Below are 19,045 nucleotides of genomic sequence, written 5' to 3'. Positions count from 1 at the left end.
ACATGTTGGGGTCCTAAAGCACAGAAAATTGCCCTGCATTTTTGTAAACTTTTCTCACATTCATTTTTAAAGACCACACAGCTCAGACGCTTTCAGAAGGACGCTGGATGTTACATGGACATATGTATGAGTCAAGCCTGGGAGCTGGAAAGAGGCATTGTTCCAGTCTGCCTGCAGAATTTGCCATCGCTCTCCCATCATTTAGAGGGGTGCTTTATATGCAGATAGATCAGGGCAGTGTGGCATCAGTGTTGTTGACTTCCTTGCCACTCCCTGAAGATAGAACAGCAGTTTTTACTTGAGATCTAAACCTCATTATGCCAAAATCTGGGTAAGTTTTATTTTTAATGAAGGTGCTCATTTTGGCAGACTCTCTTTCCATTGCCAGAATGAAGCTGATTATTGGTTGCAATTATTTGTGTTCTATCTGTGTGATATACACCATTGACAGGTAGCAGAAAATACTCACCTGCATATATTTTATGATTCAAACACTAGAGGACACCAGTCTGCAGATCCTGCAGTAAAGAAATCAAATGGATTATGTAGTGAGATTACATACAATTTCTGTACTGTATCCTTCCTATGGGTGTGGTCACTGGGTTTGGGGTTTTTTTGTTATTATTATTTGATTCAGATGAATCTCTGTTTAGCCTTTTTCTTTTGACTGAAGAGGCAAATGCTGTTCCTTAATCCTCCGTCTAAACCTTTGCTGGTAGCTACTAAGTGGTGTTATTTATAGCCCAGGCAAGACTGAATGGCTTATAATAATGGTGACTCAAGCCTATAAATCTTTATAATTATTGCCAGAAGTATTGGTGCCATGTTGTGTTGTGATGCTTATACAAAAGTGCCGAGAATCTTTAATGGTGACTCATTAGCTTTCTTGTCTTTCCTCTTTAGTGCCCAGATTCACTGCAACGAACGCATAAACCTTTTGTATACAAAACCGTATAAAAATTTCTTATCTAGATTAGTTTCTGCTCGGTTCCTTTGTGTTAACACTTTGGAGGGCTCTTCCTGAGACAAGACAATGCTGCTGGCATTTGAAGCGCCCTTGTCCTGGTTTCAGCTGGGATAGAGTTAATTTTCTTCATAGAAGCTAGTGTGGGGCTATGTTTTGGATTTGGGATGAGAAAATGTTGATAGCATACTGATGTTTTCAGTCATTGACTGAGCAGTCAAGGACTGCAGCTTCTCGTGCTGGCCTGCCAGCAAGAAGGCTGGGGGTGCACGGGAAGCTGGGAGGGGGCACAGCCAGGACAGCTGACCCAGGCTGGCCAAAGGGGTGTTCCATACCGTACGGCCTCATGGTCAGTATATAAAGTTGGGACAAAGAAGAAGGGGTGGGGGGATGTTCGGGGTTATGACATCTGTCTTCCCAAGTAACTGTTATGGGTGATGGAGCCCTGCTTTCCTGGAGGTGGCTGAACACCTGCCTGCTGATGGGGAGTAGTGAATGAATTCCCTGTTCTGCTCTGCTTGCGTGCGCGGCTTTTGCTTTACCTGTTAAACTGTTTTTATGTCAAACCGTGAGTTTTCTCACTTTTACCTTTCTGATTCTCTCCCCTGTCCCACTGTAGGGGAGTGAGTGAGCAAGCTGCATGGTGCTTAGTTGCTGGCTGGGGTTAAACCACAACAGCCCTGAAGCATCAGCGCTGGCGACTTGAAGCTGCAGGGGTGGAGAGCCAGGAGCCACAGCAGTGCTGAGCACAGCACTGGGGCTTTCTGGGGGCCTTATGGCCAAGGCCTTTCAAGTACCGCTTGATGTGCACCTGCTTAGTGATGGAAAATATATGGACAGTGCTGGCTGGTTTGAACTAATGTTGAGGGTACTCCGAGCTTTACAGGAAAGGGGGATGCCTGTTGGTGATCTGAAAAACCATTGCAATGAGGCCATCCAAATCCTCTCCATGTCTTGCAGATTTGTATCAGTAAGTGGACTACCAGCTGCATAACTATGATAAATCTCGCTAGCGTGCTAACTTTGCAGCAGTTAACTCCGCAGGAGCAGCTTACCAAACTTGAATGCTGTGGGGAGAAAATAAACATTCTCTTGGTTTTCTGGTATTTTTGTTCTTCATTTGCAGTGCATTTGTATTAACAAGGTTTTCTCTCCAGAGACAATCTGGGGCATTTGGCCAAGGAATGTCTGTGTGTGTATAGAGGGAGTCATGGTGACATTTGGCCGAGTCCTGAAAGTTCAAGTTGTCAAAACAGGAAAGAGCTTACTGCCTATGGATTTTGATAGAAAGACTGAAATGCTTTCCAAGGACCAGAGATCCAAAGGCAGAATTTCAGCATGGCTTATGTGGGAATGGGCTTTGACCAGACTTTCGATTCTTGGATGAATTTCACCCGATAGCACAGAAGGCAACAGAGTCATGGGGTAGAAGAGAATAGCTCTGGCTGAGGACAGTCCTTCTGGTCCTAAAAAGCAGGTTCCTAGCACACAGCAGCTTTGTTGTTTAAAACAAGGGAGCAACAGCACAGCAGTAGGTGCACAATAGATTGTCACAGTGTGTTACTCTCTACAATAAGGAAATGTTTTTTTTGCCAAACTAGCTGTTCCCCCTCCAGCCTCATAGGTGGTAGCCCTCTGCACAGGCTCAGTTTGGCAATGGCTGTTAAAAACGTTGCCTTAGAACATTTTTGGCTTTGGGGACTGGCGGGTTATCACCTGCTGTAGCAAAGGAGACAGGCTGTGCCTGGGAACAGGAGTAGGATTCTCTGGGGTCTTCGGAAATGCAAGAAGCCTTTTAGGGAGCTCGTAAGGATGTATTGCTCATACGTCCTCGGGATTAAGTGATTTAAGTAGATTTTTGGTGCTAATGAAACTTTCCTGACTAACCTGCAGGAACTGCAGGGAGATTTTGTCTTCCTCTGTAGCAAGAAGGAATTCCCCTAATGCTGTCTTCTTGCAGCTTGTTGTCTGTGGGTTTTGGTCTCCTGTATGACAGAGACTAGTAGGACTGCTCAGCATGGAGCTGCCCGAGAGGTACAAGATAAAAGCATGTAAAATCTTGCGTGGATTGAAGAGTGACTGCATATCATCTGTCATACTGCAAGAACAAAGGAACACCAAATTACACTATCTGGTGGCAGTCTCTAAGCAAATGAGTCCTTTTTCATACAGTGTATATTTAGATGAAGAACTCATTGCCATGGGATGCTCTCAACACCAGCATGAGGGGAAGAAAACCCTGTGGAGGGCTATTAAACACAAAAATGCTCACGGAGTCCTCTGCTCTCTATTGTACTCTTGCACAGGCATTCGTTACGGGCTGCTGTCAGAGACAGCTCACTGGGTCAGATGGTCGTTTGAGTTGATGCCATCTTTCTCTGGTTCTTCTGTCTTAAGTTAGGTGGTGTTGGCAGGGGAAGAGGATCTCTGGCTTTTACAAAGACTACCCGACCCAAGAAGGAGGTCTAGAAAATGAGCAAACCACAACGCATGGAACACATCTTTTATTCAATAAGCAAGCAAGCACAGAAGTATAATGTGTAGTGCTTAATATTCATACAGTACTAAAAATATAAAAATAGAAATAAAATTTCACTGAAAGCATTTTCACTCACAAATATACAAGGAAAAGTGCTGTCAAGCCACATCATGCTACACCACTTGCCAGTTGCTGCACTGACAGTTTGTTTCCCAACAGAACTGAAACACTAAAAATCTGCTAGTCCTTCACTCACAGCTTTTGGCGAGTCTGAATATTTGACTAGCAAAAATAGGCCTCCTGCAGCCGAGAAGCTAAAAGGCATAGATATCATTACGTAACAGAATAATAGAATAATTCTGGAGAGTTTTGTAGTGATAGTAACCTGCTTCGGGCTGTTTGTGTACCTGTTGTAAAGAATAAAAAAAGGTACAGAAATAAACCAGAATCTTGATTATAATCCAGACCAGCCATGGCGAGCAATTACTGAAACTGTATTCTGCATCGATATTTGTGCAATACTCCCACCTGGTGGCATACTTTGAAACTCTCCTCCTTCAGTGCTGCCGTTTCCTCTGCCTGCTTACACTGGCGTGTACGTTCATCTTCCACTTAGGTCTGGTGGAGTCCAATCGCACGAACCGCAAACAGTGCTAGGTGCCCTTAACTTTTAGTGGAACTAGAGAGTATTCAGCACCTTATCGTCTCTTACTGTATCTAATGGGTGAAATTCACATCTACACAGGAAAGTGATACGGATCACAGACTCCAATTCCTCAAGACCGACCCTGCACCAGATGCCTTGCTTTTAATTCAGCCCCATTTTGAAGGGCTAAATTAGAGTTGGGGGCTTAAGAAGCTTCTGTTTGCTGACCTTTGGCATGGAGCTGAACTTCATCCATCAGGAAGACAGCTGTGTGCTGTCATCCATGAAAGCATGGGTGGGTTTTGAGATGAGGAGTGACAATCACAGATATATTTCATAACAAGGACTGTCTTGCAGAGTGTGCCACTGCACAGAACCTACTCAAATTATACAGATAAGGGTGTGCAGAACCTAATGTGAACCCCACTTTGATCAGTTACTATTTTAGAATGGGATTTATTTATACTTGATATGCCTGCTATAAAAATAAATGTGACGATTAACCCCTGAGATCATTCTAGCATACAGTTTTGGCCTGTTACTTGTTCCCTCTGAAATAATTTTTTATTTGGTTTACGGATGTTTATTTAGGTTCTAGTGAAAAGCTTTTATAAAACACATTAAGTAATCAATGTGGGGCTGAAAAGGTGTATATTCTAGTTGCATATATGATACATACCTTATATGTATATAATACATTCCATCACAGCTGAGTATTCTAGTATTGTCTAGGAAGTTCTTGCATGTGGACAAAGGATTAAAATACTAGAAGATAAACAGCTGTTTAGGATCAAAGATAATTGTATCTGATATTGTTTACTTAGATTGTTTCTCTTTCTTTAAATCTTGTTACACATAATAGCTACAGTAGTTTGTCCAGCAGGTAATAAATGAACGCATTAAGCACTTCTAGCTATATTTGGATATCATATGCATGCGTTTTTTATAAATAAAAATCAAATGTGAGGTCACATTTTCCCATCTTCTGTTTATAAACCAAATCAAATTTCTCATTCATTGAAACAGTGAAGATGTCTTTCCATAGCCCAACTCGTCCTGAAACACAGAGAAGGAACACAAGTCAGAGAGTGGACATAACAGGACACCAAATATCTACAGTCTAATTGTGCAAGGCACCAAGTATCATCCCATCTGTGAGATGCTAATCAGTCTTAGCTTTTCTTGAAAGCTCAATGAGACCTAGGGCTGTTCATTGTCTTATTCAATTCCCCTGCTACAAGCCTTACAAAGCTTTAAAATAAGTACCATACACCTTGTTAGCTGCACCAACCAAGTATTCTACAGGAAGAATTCAGATTTTTGTGAAATTTTGCTCTAGCCTTAATCAGAAATTAATACAGATTTTTGTTTGGGTATTCATTTAAAAGTGTATTTCTGGTTTCATTGCAAACTATGGCCATTTAATAATTCCAAGATCTAACAATAATACATTTCAAAATTACTGTGCCTTCAGCATATAGTGGTTACGAGAACTATCCAAAAGGTACGTTGAAACTGATTATTAAATTCTCATTATTGAGATGTAATATTATTATTATTAATTTCTACTATTTTATGTTTAAAGAGAAGTTCAACATATGAATTTATGTTTCTCAATATGGAGAGAATTATTTGTTAAGTATTAGTGCCTAGATTATATCTATAGAAGAGAACAAGTGCCACGCACCCAGTTTGTGCCATTTAAATTTTAATTTTGTACACAAGGAATAGGAAGCTTTTGGTAGATGCAACATGGACACTAACACTTTTTCCCTTGTATGGAGTATTCTTCTACTCTACTGAACCCAACTAGTAACATAACCTGATGACACTGCTGACCCCACCAGTCAAAGGCTGCGGCCCTCTTAACCACTGTTTCACTGCAGTCCAAAATTTATTTCACTCAAAGTCAGCCAGGGTTACTTGTTGGTGAATAAACCCCATGGAGTAACCAGACTGAGAGGCCTAATTCTCTTCTCATTTATGTTGGATATAAATAAAGACAAAATCCAGGCTTGTTCAACTGGAATAAATGAAAGGAGAATTGGGACTGTGCTACCAGAGAGTTTAATCATAACAGCAAGAACAAAACTACATGCAGAGAGCTTAATTACGCATTTGATGCATAAGAAGAATACCCATTTAATTTAATTACCATTGCTTTTATGCAGCAACTCTATAATTGAGTCCAAAGACAAAACTGTCTGAAACATCTACAAATTACATATTAACATGATGGTGTAGTATATGTAGCAAGGACTGTTTTATGAAGTCAGGATTTTCCTATAACTCCTGAAGTTATGATAGTGTTCTGGTTCGTTTTCAGGATCCAAAGATGAAAAGAACCTGAAACTGCCTGAAAATATAGCATTTGTTTTCTACCAAATTTCTCCTGTATCAAAAAAAACATAAAAAAACACTTGCAATCAGGAGCATCTGATACCAATTTCAATTTTGCTCTGGCAACTATAATTGCATAAAGTACAGCATGAAACATAAAAGCCTGTATTTCCCTTTCAATAACGATAATAAAACATTTTCTTCCTCTGCTTGGGAAAGATAAGCCTTTTATTTCTGAATCTCCCTAACAACATGCATGGACAAATGACAAGTTTTATAAAGGACATATGCAGTAGATTATTTGTAACATTTTTTTTTTTACCATATGAATTGATAGCTTGTCAAAAAGTCACCCACCTGGTTTATGATTTGAATCATGCAACTGTGTAAATTATGGTGTGATAAGGGTCAAATATAAGTAACATATCTAATCATTGTTCTGCTTTCACAGCAGCTCAGGGTTATCTTCAGAGTAAAGATCAATGTGCTAAAAGAAAAAAATGAAGAACTAAAATAAAGCAAAATAATAAAGTAAATGTAACCAATGACAAATTAAAAATATTTGAAACAAATTACAAGCTGTCATGTTATTGCCACAATTCTTTGTCACAGAAACAAAGAACAAAGCACTGCTAATGAAGCTGCATTCTGAAGTAACAAAATATTGTAAAAACCAAAGACAGCAAACAAAAGAAATTCAAAATAAGGATATTTTTAATAAAAAGCATACAGCAAACAAATGACAAAATACTACATTAACTGCTGTAGCTCCCTTCATTCTCTATTACAAAATGGAGGCTCCTTTTTGAAAGATTTGTAGAAGGTAGCCATAAGAGGCTCTGACCCTTGACGGGGGGTTTGCAGGCTCCACTACAGAACAATGAACACTAACACCACATACAGAATGGTGCATGCAGCAGAAGTGGTCATCTCCCTGTTTATCTGGATGGAGATCAACTGTCCAGTAAAGACAAAAGTTGACACTTCTGCCTGTGGAAGTTCTCACCAGCAGCTCTGTTCTCTTTTCTCTTATATTACAATCTCACTTTTCTTTCAAAACCACCCTTCTGGCTTTCACTGGACAAGGAGGCGAGGTTTGGGCTGTGCATAGCATGTAGCAGCGCTGCTGGACCACAGATCTCCAGATTGAGGAGGTTATGAGGAGGTCAAGCACAAACCTAGGGTTTTGTGCTAGTTCATGCAAGTCAACAGAGGAGGATGTGGCTCTGTGTGTGAAATCTTGCACTGACATAGAATACTTTATCTGCTGCCCTCAAGTTGTCTTACCAGACTTGTTACTTTGTGATCTCGTCTTCACCTAATCAGAGTTAGGTAACGTGCCATAAAATTCTACTGCAAATGAGATGGTCTGTTGTTTTCGCACAAGATACAAGTTGTGTTACATGCTGAATTTTCAGTTTGAAGTAGTAGTGGGGACGGTAGGCTGGGAGTTGAAAGCAAGATAAATAAGAGTAGAAAAACACACTATGCAGTGAAGACTCTACCAGAAACTATAGGGAATATATCTGGGCTTTCAGTGAAACTACAAAGTCCTTTGTCTTCATGGGAATCTTACCTCAAGCCAGTAAACTTGAGATATTTATTTCAAGAACTCATCATTTACCATAATGTATAAGTGAACTGGGGCAAAAAGAGGTGCCATATCACAGTTATGACCCAGAATTGCCCATAGGAGTTTGGTTTCCAGGTCCTGCTCTAACAACTGGAGTCTATAGCCCCTGCATAATGTACTAAGAGCCTTTCCATACCAGGTGTACAAAGTTACAGATAAAAGCAAGGAGGTGTGAGAATGTCATACTTGGAAAAAAGCCATTGCTGAAATGTTTGTGCCAACATACAAACAGGACAAGTTACACTGGGTCAGTTACTCTGATGATAGTCTGAGCTGAGCAATGGAAACCTGGCACAAAGCTCTGCCAAGAAAGATGCAAAGGTAATGCAGAATACCAGTGAACCGCCTTTCATGGGAAACAGACACTCTCAAACAAACCTCACTGACTGTTGGTAAGGTTACAGTTTGACTGACTAAAGGTCAGTTGCCAACATACAATGGACTTTTGTAAGGCATGTGATTTTAGTGGGTTTTTTTAATAGAACTATATAATGCTAACAAAAGGCATGATAAATGAATAAACAACTGGCTAACTCAAAATTAGTAGTCAAGAAGGACTGGCGATACTCAGCATTTTTATCAGAGATTTGAAAATAATTGTTAAAATTATAGCTGATAAAATCAGCAGATAACAAGAAGGTTGGCTGAGGGGGGTAGTATGGAAAGGGCTCCTACACAGAAACCTAAGAGTAAAATATTCAGGTCATGCTCCCTGATAAGGGACAAGAACCCACAAATTAGGTCCTCAGAAAAGACTTTGTGGTCATGATAAACGACACATGCTTCATGTATGATGCTGTAGCAAGTGCTAACGTGGCCATGGATGGACAAACAAGGGAGATAGGGAGAAAAAGTTCCAGTTAAAACTGGATTAAATCAGTGGATAAAGTGACTTTATATCTGGATAAAGCATTTCTGAGTCTCACATAGGAATCTTCCACCTTTAACTTATGCCCTGATTTTTAAAACAGAGCTGTTAAGTGCTGTGAAGCAGCTACAGAAAATAATTTGAAAGAGACTTACTGAGGTCACTCTTTTATGCTCATCAGAAGGAAGACTGAGAAAGGACTTGATTTCCTGACATTATCAAGGGACAGATGTATCAGCAGTTTAAAGGGCACTTCAGGTTCCTAGAGAAAGACCTCACCAGAATAAACACCTAGAAGCTAAACATGTTTTAAACAGCTGAGGTAGACAATGAAAGGAAAAAGCTCATAAGAAAAATTACAGCTCCTTGTCATTTGATGCCTTCAAATTAGAATTATCTGCTATTCTAGAAAATACGATATACTTCAACATAAGGGCATAGGCCATGATAAACTGTATGAATTTGTGTGGGCTCTGACGTGGCAAAGGTCAGGAGTGGAGCAGTCTTCTCCGCATGAATAGCTCAAGCTGCTGAAATAAGCCAAAGACATCTTGTCTTCTCTAACAGAGTGGTTTGCATGGTATTGAATATATACTGTTGATCTTGGATGTTTCCTTTTTTTTTTTTTTGTAACTTTAACTTTATTTCAAAACAAGCCCCCAAAATTGCACCAACAGTCAGTTATCTCCCATCATTTACATAGCAATATTTTGCCATCTTAACATATCCTGCAGGTTACTAAGTTGTCAGTTACTTCTTACAATTTCCACAATAAGAGTTTTACTGTGGGTTTTAAACATACCCCTGCCAACAGGAAGTGCTTCTGCATTACAGCACTGATCAATGAGTTGATGGCAGTGTTCCACCATGGATTCCAACTGTGCTTTGTCGTAAGAAACTCCTAAGAACCTCACCAGTTGCTCAACCATTGTTGCTAGGTCCTGTAAGACAGTATTTAAAAACCAGTTTATTTTAAATTACCTTTTTTAAATGAGTTTAAATATTTCAAAATTAGTTATATCCTGGTAAGTGTGAAAAATACAAATGCAGAAATCGTAGAAACACCACAGTCTTAAATTTTTGCCACCTTCCAATTTGCTGAGAATTAACACATTCCAAATAATTAGGGTAAGACAGGCTGGCAGAGAACACAATCATGCAAGCTTGCCTCTTCAAATATTAGAATGGGGAACTGCAAAGTAATTGTGACGCTTCCCATTTCGGACACCACCACACCCTTAACTGATCCCTTTGGAATACCAGTGTATTTTGGAGGAATTAAAAGTTACTTCGATTTTCATCTTGGTAAAATAAATGACTACAAATTTTAGAATAGCCCTTCTTTATTATTAGCTTCTGGGGCTGCATTTATGTAGATAGAAAGGATCTAGTGAGGTGGCCTCTGAGAATAAGTAGTCATTAATTTACATATCCAGAACTCCAGTGTTCCTCAGTATGAGTAAGACTTCTGGAGTTGCAAGGACAAAATAGCAATGTTTATCAGGAAGCAGAAAGATACTGGCACGCCACCAGGTTTTGGCAGCATCCATCAGTGAGCACAGCTAGGAATATATCATTAGTCAAAATCGTTGGTTTGGAATAGTTTCTACTAATTTCTTTTAATTGTTCTGATTGTGTTATGTCTTCTTTTAGCATCCTGGTACATCAGAAGGCTCAGTGAAGCTGAAATTATAACTTATTCAGCTTTATTGAGTTCTACCCTGATTTTGCGTTTTTGTAGGTTTAGAGATAGGAGCTGGATTTTTCCTATGCTTGCATTAATTTTCCAGTCAAATAAACATTTTGAAGTATTTTCATTAATTCTCAAAAATGTATTATTGCAATAGGAAATGGAAACCAATGTGCTATGTAGTATTCCCACTAAATTTTACTAAAAATAAAATTGATTTATTATCCAGCATCCTGTACAGACCCAATAATTATGTTCACCTTATGCTACACCATTATCCCTAATTGTTTTCAACATTGTTTCACAGAAGACAGTAAGAACAAGCAAACAATCAGAATAAATGCCAAATATATAGGACGAAACACTGATGATGTACTTTTTTTCTCATTGATACAGCACACACAGCAAAACATTTCTTTTAAATGAATGCTCAGGGCTGAATGTAACAAGCACTGAACAGTTACACACCTCTGCCTTCTCTGTGAGTAAGTTTAGTGCCTATGGATGCAGGCAGATTCCTGAGTAAATTACTAAGTCTATGAAACTGCTGATGATGTCCATAGAAGCTATTGAGTGCCTGTGCTATAAAAATGGTGTCGGACATAGTGAGCCCAAATATGGACATAAGAAGCAAATTTTGTACTTTATGTATTTTAAACACTACGATGCTAAATGTAAAATACCTTTTTGCTACATCTAACCTACCTTATGCATATCTTCATACTTGAGAAAAAGTACATTGGCATCCATGTGATGTTCCCAAAACTCTTGCACATGTTCAAACCACGAGCCATATCCTACTACAAAGACATTATGATTGGCATGAGGAAAATGAACACTTTTGTTATTAATCCCTCTTCAAAAAAGAACAAAAAGGAGAAAAACAGATTAACTGGAGTGGTTCATAGCCCCAGGAGGACTGTGTCTAGTTTTGACCCATTGCCATGCACAGCAAGGAACTTAGAAGAAAAGCTTTTTCTATCAGTTTGGAATATTCAAAAGAACTTACCATAAAGATAAAATGTTCCACTGAAAATGCCACCATATTTCATGATGGATCTCTTGGAGCTCAGTATTAATAATGCCTGAGTACTGAACGGAAATTGAGCCAAAATAAAAATTACACAGATAGCTTCGCAGAAGGCAAATTGTCAGTGGCTCCAACCTGTGTGAATTCCTGCAATTAACATACCACACTGCAGCCTCCTTCACTTAGAAGCTAGATACAGCATCTGTGGAAAGTTCCATAGAGCACCCTCTATTACAGATGAAGAATTGCTAACAACAATTGTCTTTTCTTAATTAAACAAGTATTGAGGAAACAGACCTATAAAAATGCTTCATGGTCATTCCCAAAAACTTAGGATGTACTGACAGAATATTCTATTTATCATTACATCTTTTGCCCCCCTGCTAAAATCTAAGACCTAGTCTCTTCTATTGTTATTTTCTGAACACTTCACCCAACTTCTATAGATATGCCAGTTATACAGTTATTAGTTATCTCAATTACACAATAAATCCAGACTACCACCAGATGTCCATGGGGTGTTGAGTGCTCCCAAAAGCTCAAGAGTGATGTGATGGGGTACTCCCGATATATCACAAGTTGTGAGCAGGCTCAACGTACAGGGTTGCCAATGATGAAAAGCTTATGCCTCCTACCTCCTGCATGCCACCAGCAGCTTGTCTTCAGTTCCCCATAGCTTCTGTGTGGGTTTTAGAACTTGAAGAGAAGCTGAGGTGCTAGGCTGGGAGGGCCTGTGCTCCCAGCATTGCTGAGGCAGTGGTTACTGAAGTCCTAACCCTCCCCCCAAAACCTCTCCTCTTCCACTTCTCTGATAAAGTCCACATTTGGAATGGTTTCAATCAATTTGTGTGTCTAGCAGAGGTTCAGACGCTGGTATTTATTATCTAGAGAATGTCTTTTGCTGCCAATATTACCAGAAAGGCAACCCAAAATGGAATGCATTCTGCATATTTATTTGTTACCAGTGATAAAATCCCCTGAAGTACTTAAAATAATCAAGGCAGGAGTTAAGCAAATATAGAGAGCAGTTTTTCCCAGTATTTTTTGGTCCATTTTATCTTTTCAGCAAAGCAGCTATAGAAAAATATTAAACTTTTTAGGTTCGTATTTTGAAGCCACCTTTCACTTTAAAAAAATAATTATTTAATTTTGGTAACTGGAACATTTTCAATGGACAAAGAAGTCAGTTTCACAGGAAAATTATTTTAATCAGCTGACTCATTTTCAATTTTTATAAAGGTATCGGAAAAATTCCGTTTTTGTTATTCCCATTCCATACACCTCTAAAGAAAATCACGCATGAAACTAACACACCAGTCAAGTAAAAAGTGTTCCTAACTGTATGATACAAGGGCAAGAATCCATTAAGATTATGTCAGCAAAGTTTACCTGTGTTTTATGTAAGAAACTCCCTTAAGCTTTAGAGGATAATGCAAAAGAATTAGCACACACAAGACTAACCCCCATCCAACTGTATGCTTTCAAACAATACAGCTAACATGCACTGAATTTGTTTCAAGATAGCCTGGTATAAGGAGGGATCAAAAGAGTAGGACTGCATCAATTGGGTTAAGCGCTTCTCCCTCTAGCATTGCTTTGACTTATACAGATTTTCTTTTGCTGCTGCATTGCTTCCGTGAGATGCACACATTTCGCTAAATGCTAAATTTACTGTATTATGAAACACTCCATTTATGGTACAATTATGGACACAGAACATGTTGTGATACTTTGTTGACTCTGGGAGGTTGTGATAAATCAGCTAGCTGCTGCAAGATGAAGATAGAAATAACTCTGGGGATTGTTGTACGAAAAAGAACCCTCCTCCGACCTTAGAAGACCACCTAATGTATCTTTCCTGTGTCTCCAGACTAGCAGTTCCTGATCATGGGCTACAGACAAATGTTCCATTCTCAGGGAATGCAAACAAAAAAGATGAAGGTGGACTAGAATGGAAGGAGAATGTTTACCCTCTCTGCACAAACATGCAGGAGAAAGTAGCAAAGGTTTTGAAGGTCTGTTAAATAACCTCCACTGGTAGCCTTTTATTTTTTTCCTTCCCTTTAGTATTATACAGCTTTTTTAGCATCAACTCTGCCAAATTCCAGGCTGAAAAAAAGTTTGCTGCACTGGATCTAGAGGAGATCCTGCTCTCAGAGCACAAGGTAGCTGGGGAATTCTTAGCGTCACATTAAGGTATCCTAGAGGAGATTTTGTAGAAAAATATAAGACAGTAAAAATTTTTTCTCTTCCTCGCTAGAAAGTGTGGCAATCCACTGGCAAAAAGTCCAGTGGCAGCCAGTTATGTGAGAACATAAGGCTTGTCCTCCCTGTAAGTTTACTGAGCTAGTGCTACGGAACTACTTAAGGCAGTGCAGCCTGAGCGGGTGGGTGGGTCGTGCAACAGCCCTTGGTCAATGGAGTTACTGAGTGAACAGCTGATGAGTTATTGTAAAGCAGGTTGTTGTAGTCTCATCGTAGTGCTGTATTTTTCAGACAGTAGCAGCCTGCAACTGCCTTCTTACAGGGCTCACTTCAACTTACTGATGTACTCCAGACCAATCTCATGCAAACTAGAGATTTTTGTGAGTTCTTGGTGGCATCTTGCTGGGGACAAATCTCGAGTTTTTGGATGAAATAAAAATATTAAAGGAATTACTAGGGAAAAATCCTTCAGGAACAGAAAGGTTCCAGAGAAGTAGATAAGCACAGTGAGCTACAACTGAAATCAAATGGTGCTGGGCACATTCATCACTTTTCACAAGGTACCTGGTACCTTGCAAACTGAATTTTAATAGAGTAGACCAGAGTTTTGTCTGAGCTAAATGAAACACTGCTGAGTCCCTGGGGTCAAATATTGTAAGGCAATTATTTACAAGGCACGGCCATAGTTTGCACGGACAAATCTAAGTCCACGCAGCACTGTATCTGTAGCAACCTCCTTGCTGTATATGCAAAACAAATGCACCTTTATCCAGTTCATTTCTGTACTTGCAGAAGGAATGCAGAGATGAAAATAAATGTGTAACAGCGTGTGCAGAGAGAACAGCTCCTTACACTTGTCATTCATAAACCTTCTGCAGAACTCCTGAAACGTTCCTCTGTAGCTCATGGTTCTTAGGGAACGGTGAAACTGGTAATAAGACACCACCAGGTCTTTGGGGTTGCGAGCCATGTATATTACCTATGATGGGGGGGACAAAAAAAAAAAAAAAAATCACCATATTGAAATCCTCCCCCGTGCCATTTCCCAAAAGACTTGAACAACTGCTGCTGATAAGGTTAAACAAATACGATTTCATTTAATTTTTACCTTTGAATTCCCGTTATGAAGGTCTGAAGGCAAAAACCGGTATGGTAGGTGGCTTTTTATAAGGCGAGGAGATGTCAGTTCCTAAAATAAAGCAGACAAACATTTCTTATTGTGCATTAGTTCTTGGCACATCCTGAGCTGTCCTGAACTGTTGTACTTGAAGTCCTTTACTGTACTGAGTCACATTCACAAATTCACTTTTTAAATTAACAGGGGTCTGGGACTAGAAATTAGGTCAGGGAGTTACATCTGTTTTTAAATATCAAAAGGCGGGATAATGTGTTGGGGTGGTTTGTTGTTTTTACCCCTTCTGTTTTCAAAGTAATTCCATTTATAGGACCTTCTCAAGAAGAAATTTTAATAGTTAAGGCTTCTTAGTGTCAAACTAACTTTGGCCCCAGTAAGGCTTCCACTAAAATTCCTTGAAAAATATTAGAAGCTCTGAAAACCCCACCCTTAACTTCTTCACTTCAAAATTTTACTCTTGCAATTGATTTTATCCTCAGAATTAGGCCCAGACAATCCAAATGTCTGAGTGTGAACGTCTTTTGAACAAGATCATTTTTCTGTAATTTGAGACAAAATCATCTTATGACACAAATAATCTTTCAATAGTTAAAAGCTGCATAAATCTATAATGGATCAAGTTGCTAGCACATAGTATAGGTAACAATGTGTAATCTCAGACTAAACCTCTCACTATTGCCACTGCTGCTTTGCGCCAAGGTAGCACTGAGGTCTCATTGGACTAGGTGTCACACAGATGAAAAAGAAAAGCAACCTCTGACCCCTAAATACTCTCAGACTAACGTAGGCTGATGCTGCAGTTGTCAGTGACCAGAAGCAGCTTAAATCTATCCGTGCCAGCCTTAGCTAGCTCAATTCAGCAAGCACTGTAGCTGTTCTAGGATGGAGCCCAGTATTTTGCCTAATCATTCCAAGATATGCCTATATCAGAAGTAGTTACAGCAATGACATATCACACTTATATGCCATCTCACTAGTCTGAGGGATTCTTAGTAGCATAGAAGTAATTTCACACAAAATATTCCAATCTCCTCAAACTACGCCTACAGAGTCTGTAGATCCACAGATCCTGGGTCTCTAAGGATTTAGATGTGTAAATCCAGAGCAGTGGGTCTACAGATCCATATATCTCCGTATTCGTAGTTCCTCTTTCACAAATCCAGGGAATGAAACAACGCAAATTTGCCTCATCTGGGCAGCATTCTGTTTACATAAGCAAGGGAGGCCTGGAACTTTTAGTCAGAAAACCCATTGCCAAAATATTTAGGACATGGAGAAACATCTCCTGAAGTACTGAAGAGAGTCTAATACAGCTTAATAAAAGCAATTTAAAAATAACCTAATAATACTCTCAATCATTCCAACAAACTGAACAAGTCCGGTGATGAAAAGGACCAGGACACAGGATGAAATGAAGTGATAAATATGAAACCAAGGAAAAAGATATCCAAATGCTGAAAGACTTTCTTTGCAATAAATTGTACCTTTATGATGTCCAGACCAGGCTGAGGGTACTCTAGGACTGGAAGTTGTTCATCTATATTCATTAGTCCAATCTCATCTGGATCAGCTCCCTGACTCACTAGATATACCACTTCCTGTAGCAAGCCTGTGCCTGCATAAACCAAACAATGAAAGAGAACAGATTGTATTACAGTTCTTATCTAAACAGAAGCATATGAAGGGAGACCTAGACACAGAAGATAATAACAACTTTTGTCCTTAATAGTCTGCTGCGAACTAAGTCTGTAACTACTGTTTTAAGATGTCTGCTCCCTTTGTTTTATTTTAAACACATGAAGATCTCCTTTCACATAAAACACCTGAGATTTTTCTTTCATAATAATTTAAATATGTTTCTGTCTCCTAATCATTTCACCTGTGAATTAGAAAGCATTTTACATATACTGAGTTTTCCCACTGTGAATGTTAGCTAGGCAAATACTACTATTTCCATTTTAGAGATGAAAAAAAGATCGTCCGAGCTCACAAAATGCATTAGCAGCCATACTGGAGACTGCCAGTGTCCCCTATTCTAAACTGTAGGCAATTCTACTGTTACGCAATGATTTGAGAGTCTATTTATACCTCCACATTATGGACTGGATAAACCACTGAACACACCAATGCTTAGTGAGTTAGTCATAAGCTTTAGAGTTCCCAATTACGTTCCTCTCTCCAGTCGAAGGACATTTACAAAGCAACCATTAGATATTATAGCCTTAATGACTGCACTTTAGAAAATTAGTAGGTATTCCAAATAGAAGTTTGAACAGGGAAGCTATTTTAAATAACTTTACCTTCAGGCAGGTAAGAAACCCTCAAAACAGGCAAAACAACTGTTCAGAGATATTTGACAGAGGCTTATGAAGAGAAAGGCACAGCATTTCAGTGAGATGGAGGAACAGAATGAAGAGAGATTAAAGCAAGCTAGCAGGGAAGGGACCCCACAGTTTAGATGACAAGTCACACAGGCATGGGACATCCTGGATACAGCAACAGATTGACCAATTATTTAAGAGTTTTGAGTGGCAAGGAAAATGAGACCAGGATTTATTCTCTCTCTCATGTTGCCTAAAGGAACAAGTACTTGTTCTAGAACTCTTTACAAAGCCCAATCCTGCCTCAACATCCCATGTCCTTGGATGGGATGAGCTGCAAACTCTGAGATCATGCTTTTCATTCCCATTTTAACTTGAAAATAACTTGTAAATTGCAAGTAACTTGTAATAGTCACCAGTTAATTCATGTCAACTAGCATGAACTGTACACACTAACAGACACATTTTGTACAAATTCTGTATGTTGTTCCAACACAAAGAAAACCAGTGCATCATTATTCAGATTTTTTTTCAAATTGAGCTAGGAAGATTTTAAAAAAAGCTGACATACTTTAGAGGGTGGTTAGAGTGAACACAGTCTGGATACAATGTAAAAGACTACAAGTCTCCAAGAATTGCTTTGGAGACTAAGTACTTTTAAGATTCCTCTGTTTCCTGACTGATTGGTGGGTAAATTAAAATGGCTTGGAAAAATCAGGAACTTTTACATTATCATCAACCACAGAGACAGCTGTCACAAACTTAATACACACTTGCCCTTGAGGCTGTTCACTCTGCATTTTTAAGTCCAAGCATATATTTTATATATTAAAATTAACATACATATGGTATTTCAGCATCAGTTCTTGTGACTCTGAATGAGCACAACCCTTGTTTTCATTAAATATTTATTCTGACAGGAGACACCCTGGTTCTCTATAATTTATTTCTGTATTTCCAATTCTGCTTGCAAAGAAAAATGCTATTAGAGCAACCTTGTTCTATAAAAGGAAAAAGAATAACTGTATGAGGATAAACAACACCACCAGGACTTACTCATTTTTCGTTACTCAGCTGCTCTCTAGGAAAAAGCTGCCATCTTCATTGTGCCTCTGAATACAGAAGGGCCACAGGGTTGAGGTAGAACTATGCTGAAAGTTCAGGAGAGCAGCATGTTTCCTACCAGCTCTCCACAAAGTCCACCAGATGAGTAGGTGGTGAGGACCAGGGAGCACACCCCCCATGGCCTTAGCTAGTTCTGCCCAGGCCTGTGACCAGGTACTAGATTTGGCTTGATTGCTAGCAGGTCCATGGAACACCACAGAGATAGGAAATGACATATTAATGTAGGAGGGTTCCGATTCAGAAGGAAGTGGACCACTGGAAGCTCAGAAGTCTTCCTTGTCTTCATCTAAGTGTGCTTCCATCAAAAATAGTGATTCGTTGAAAGAGTAATGCTGGGCACATGACAGGTACTCAAGGCAGAAAAATCTCCACCAAGTACAGGTTCTTTAAAACAGTGCTTTAAATCTGTGAACCTCAGTGCTAATTATTAGCATGCACGTACACAAATTACTGTAGCTATGTATGTAGTGCTGCATGTATTCCAGCATCCTATTCCAATTCACACAGCAAACAGTATTTCTGCATTATCTCTTCTACAAAGGGGAGGACTGCAAGCTGACACTTTAGACATCCAGCTTCTGGCCAGCCAGCAGGTTAGAATTTCTCTTC

The 19,045-nt window shown here is 39.3% G+C and overlaps 1 protein-coding gene across 1 annotated transcript in view; it reads right to left on the bottom strand.

Annotated features, from left to right (window-relative positions):
- Positions 1-4,294: 4,294 nt before the first annotated feature.
- The window catches only part of SULT4A1 (sulfotransferase family 4A, member 1), a 31,246-nt gene continuing 16,495 nt past the window's right edge, over positions 4,295-19,045 (bottom strand). Inside the window, exons 2-7 of the mRNA XM_010288919.1 lie at positions 16,475-16,605; positions 14,964-15,044; positions 14,708-14,834; positions 11,326-11,420; positions 9,733-9,871; positions 4,295-5,145 (exon numbers count right to left, since the gene is read on the bottom strand). Of these exons, the coding sequence (XP_010287221.1) occupies positions 5,033-5,145; positions 9,733-9,871; positions 11,326-11,420; positions 14,708-14,834; positions 14,964-15,044; positions 16,475-16,605 (686 nt within the window). The 3' untranslated portion in view covers positions 4,295-5,032. The remainder of the gene's footprint in view (positions 5,146-9,732; positions 9,872-11,325; positions 11,421-14,707; positions 14,835-14,963; positions 15,045-16,474; positions 16,606-19,045) is intronic.

The sequence above is a fragment of the Phaethon lepturus genome, unplaced genomic scaffold (genome assembly GCF_000687285.1).
Source record: "Phaethon lepturus isolate BGI_N335 unplaced genomic scaffold, ASM68728v1 scaffold3036, whole genome shotgun sequence".
NCBI classification, from domain to species: domain Eukaryota; kingdom Metazoa; phylum Chordata; class Aves; order Phaethontiformes; family Phaethontidae; genus Phaethon; species Phaethon lepturus.
This window is presented reverse-complemented; position numbering and strand designations above follow the sequence as displayed.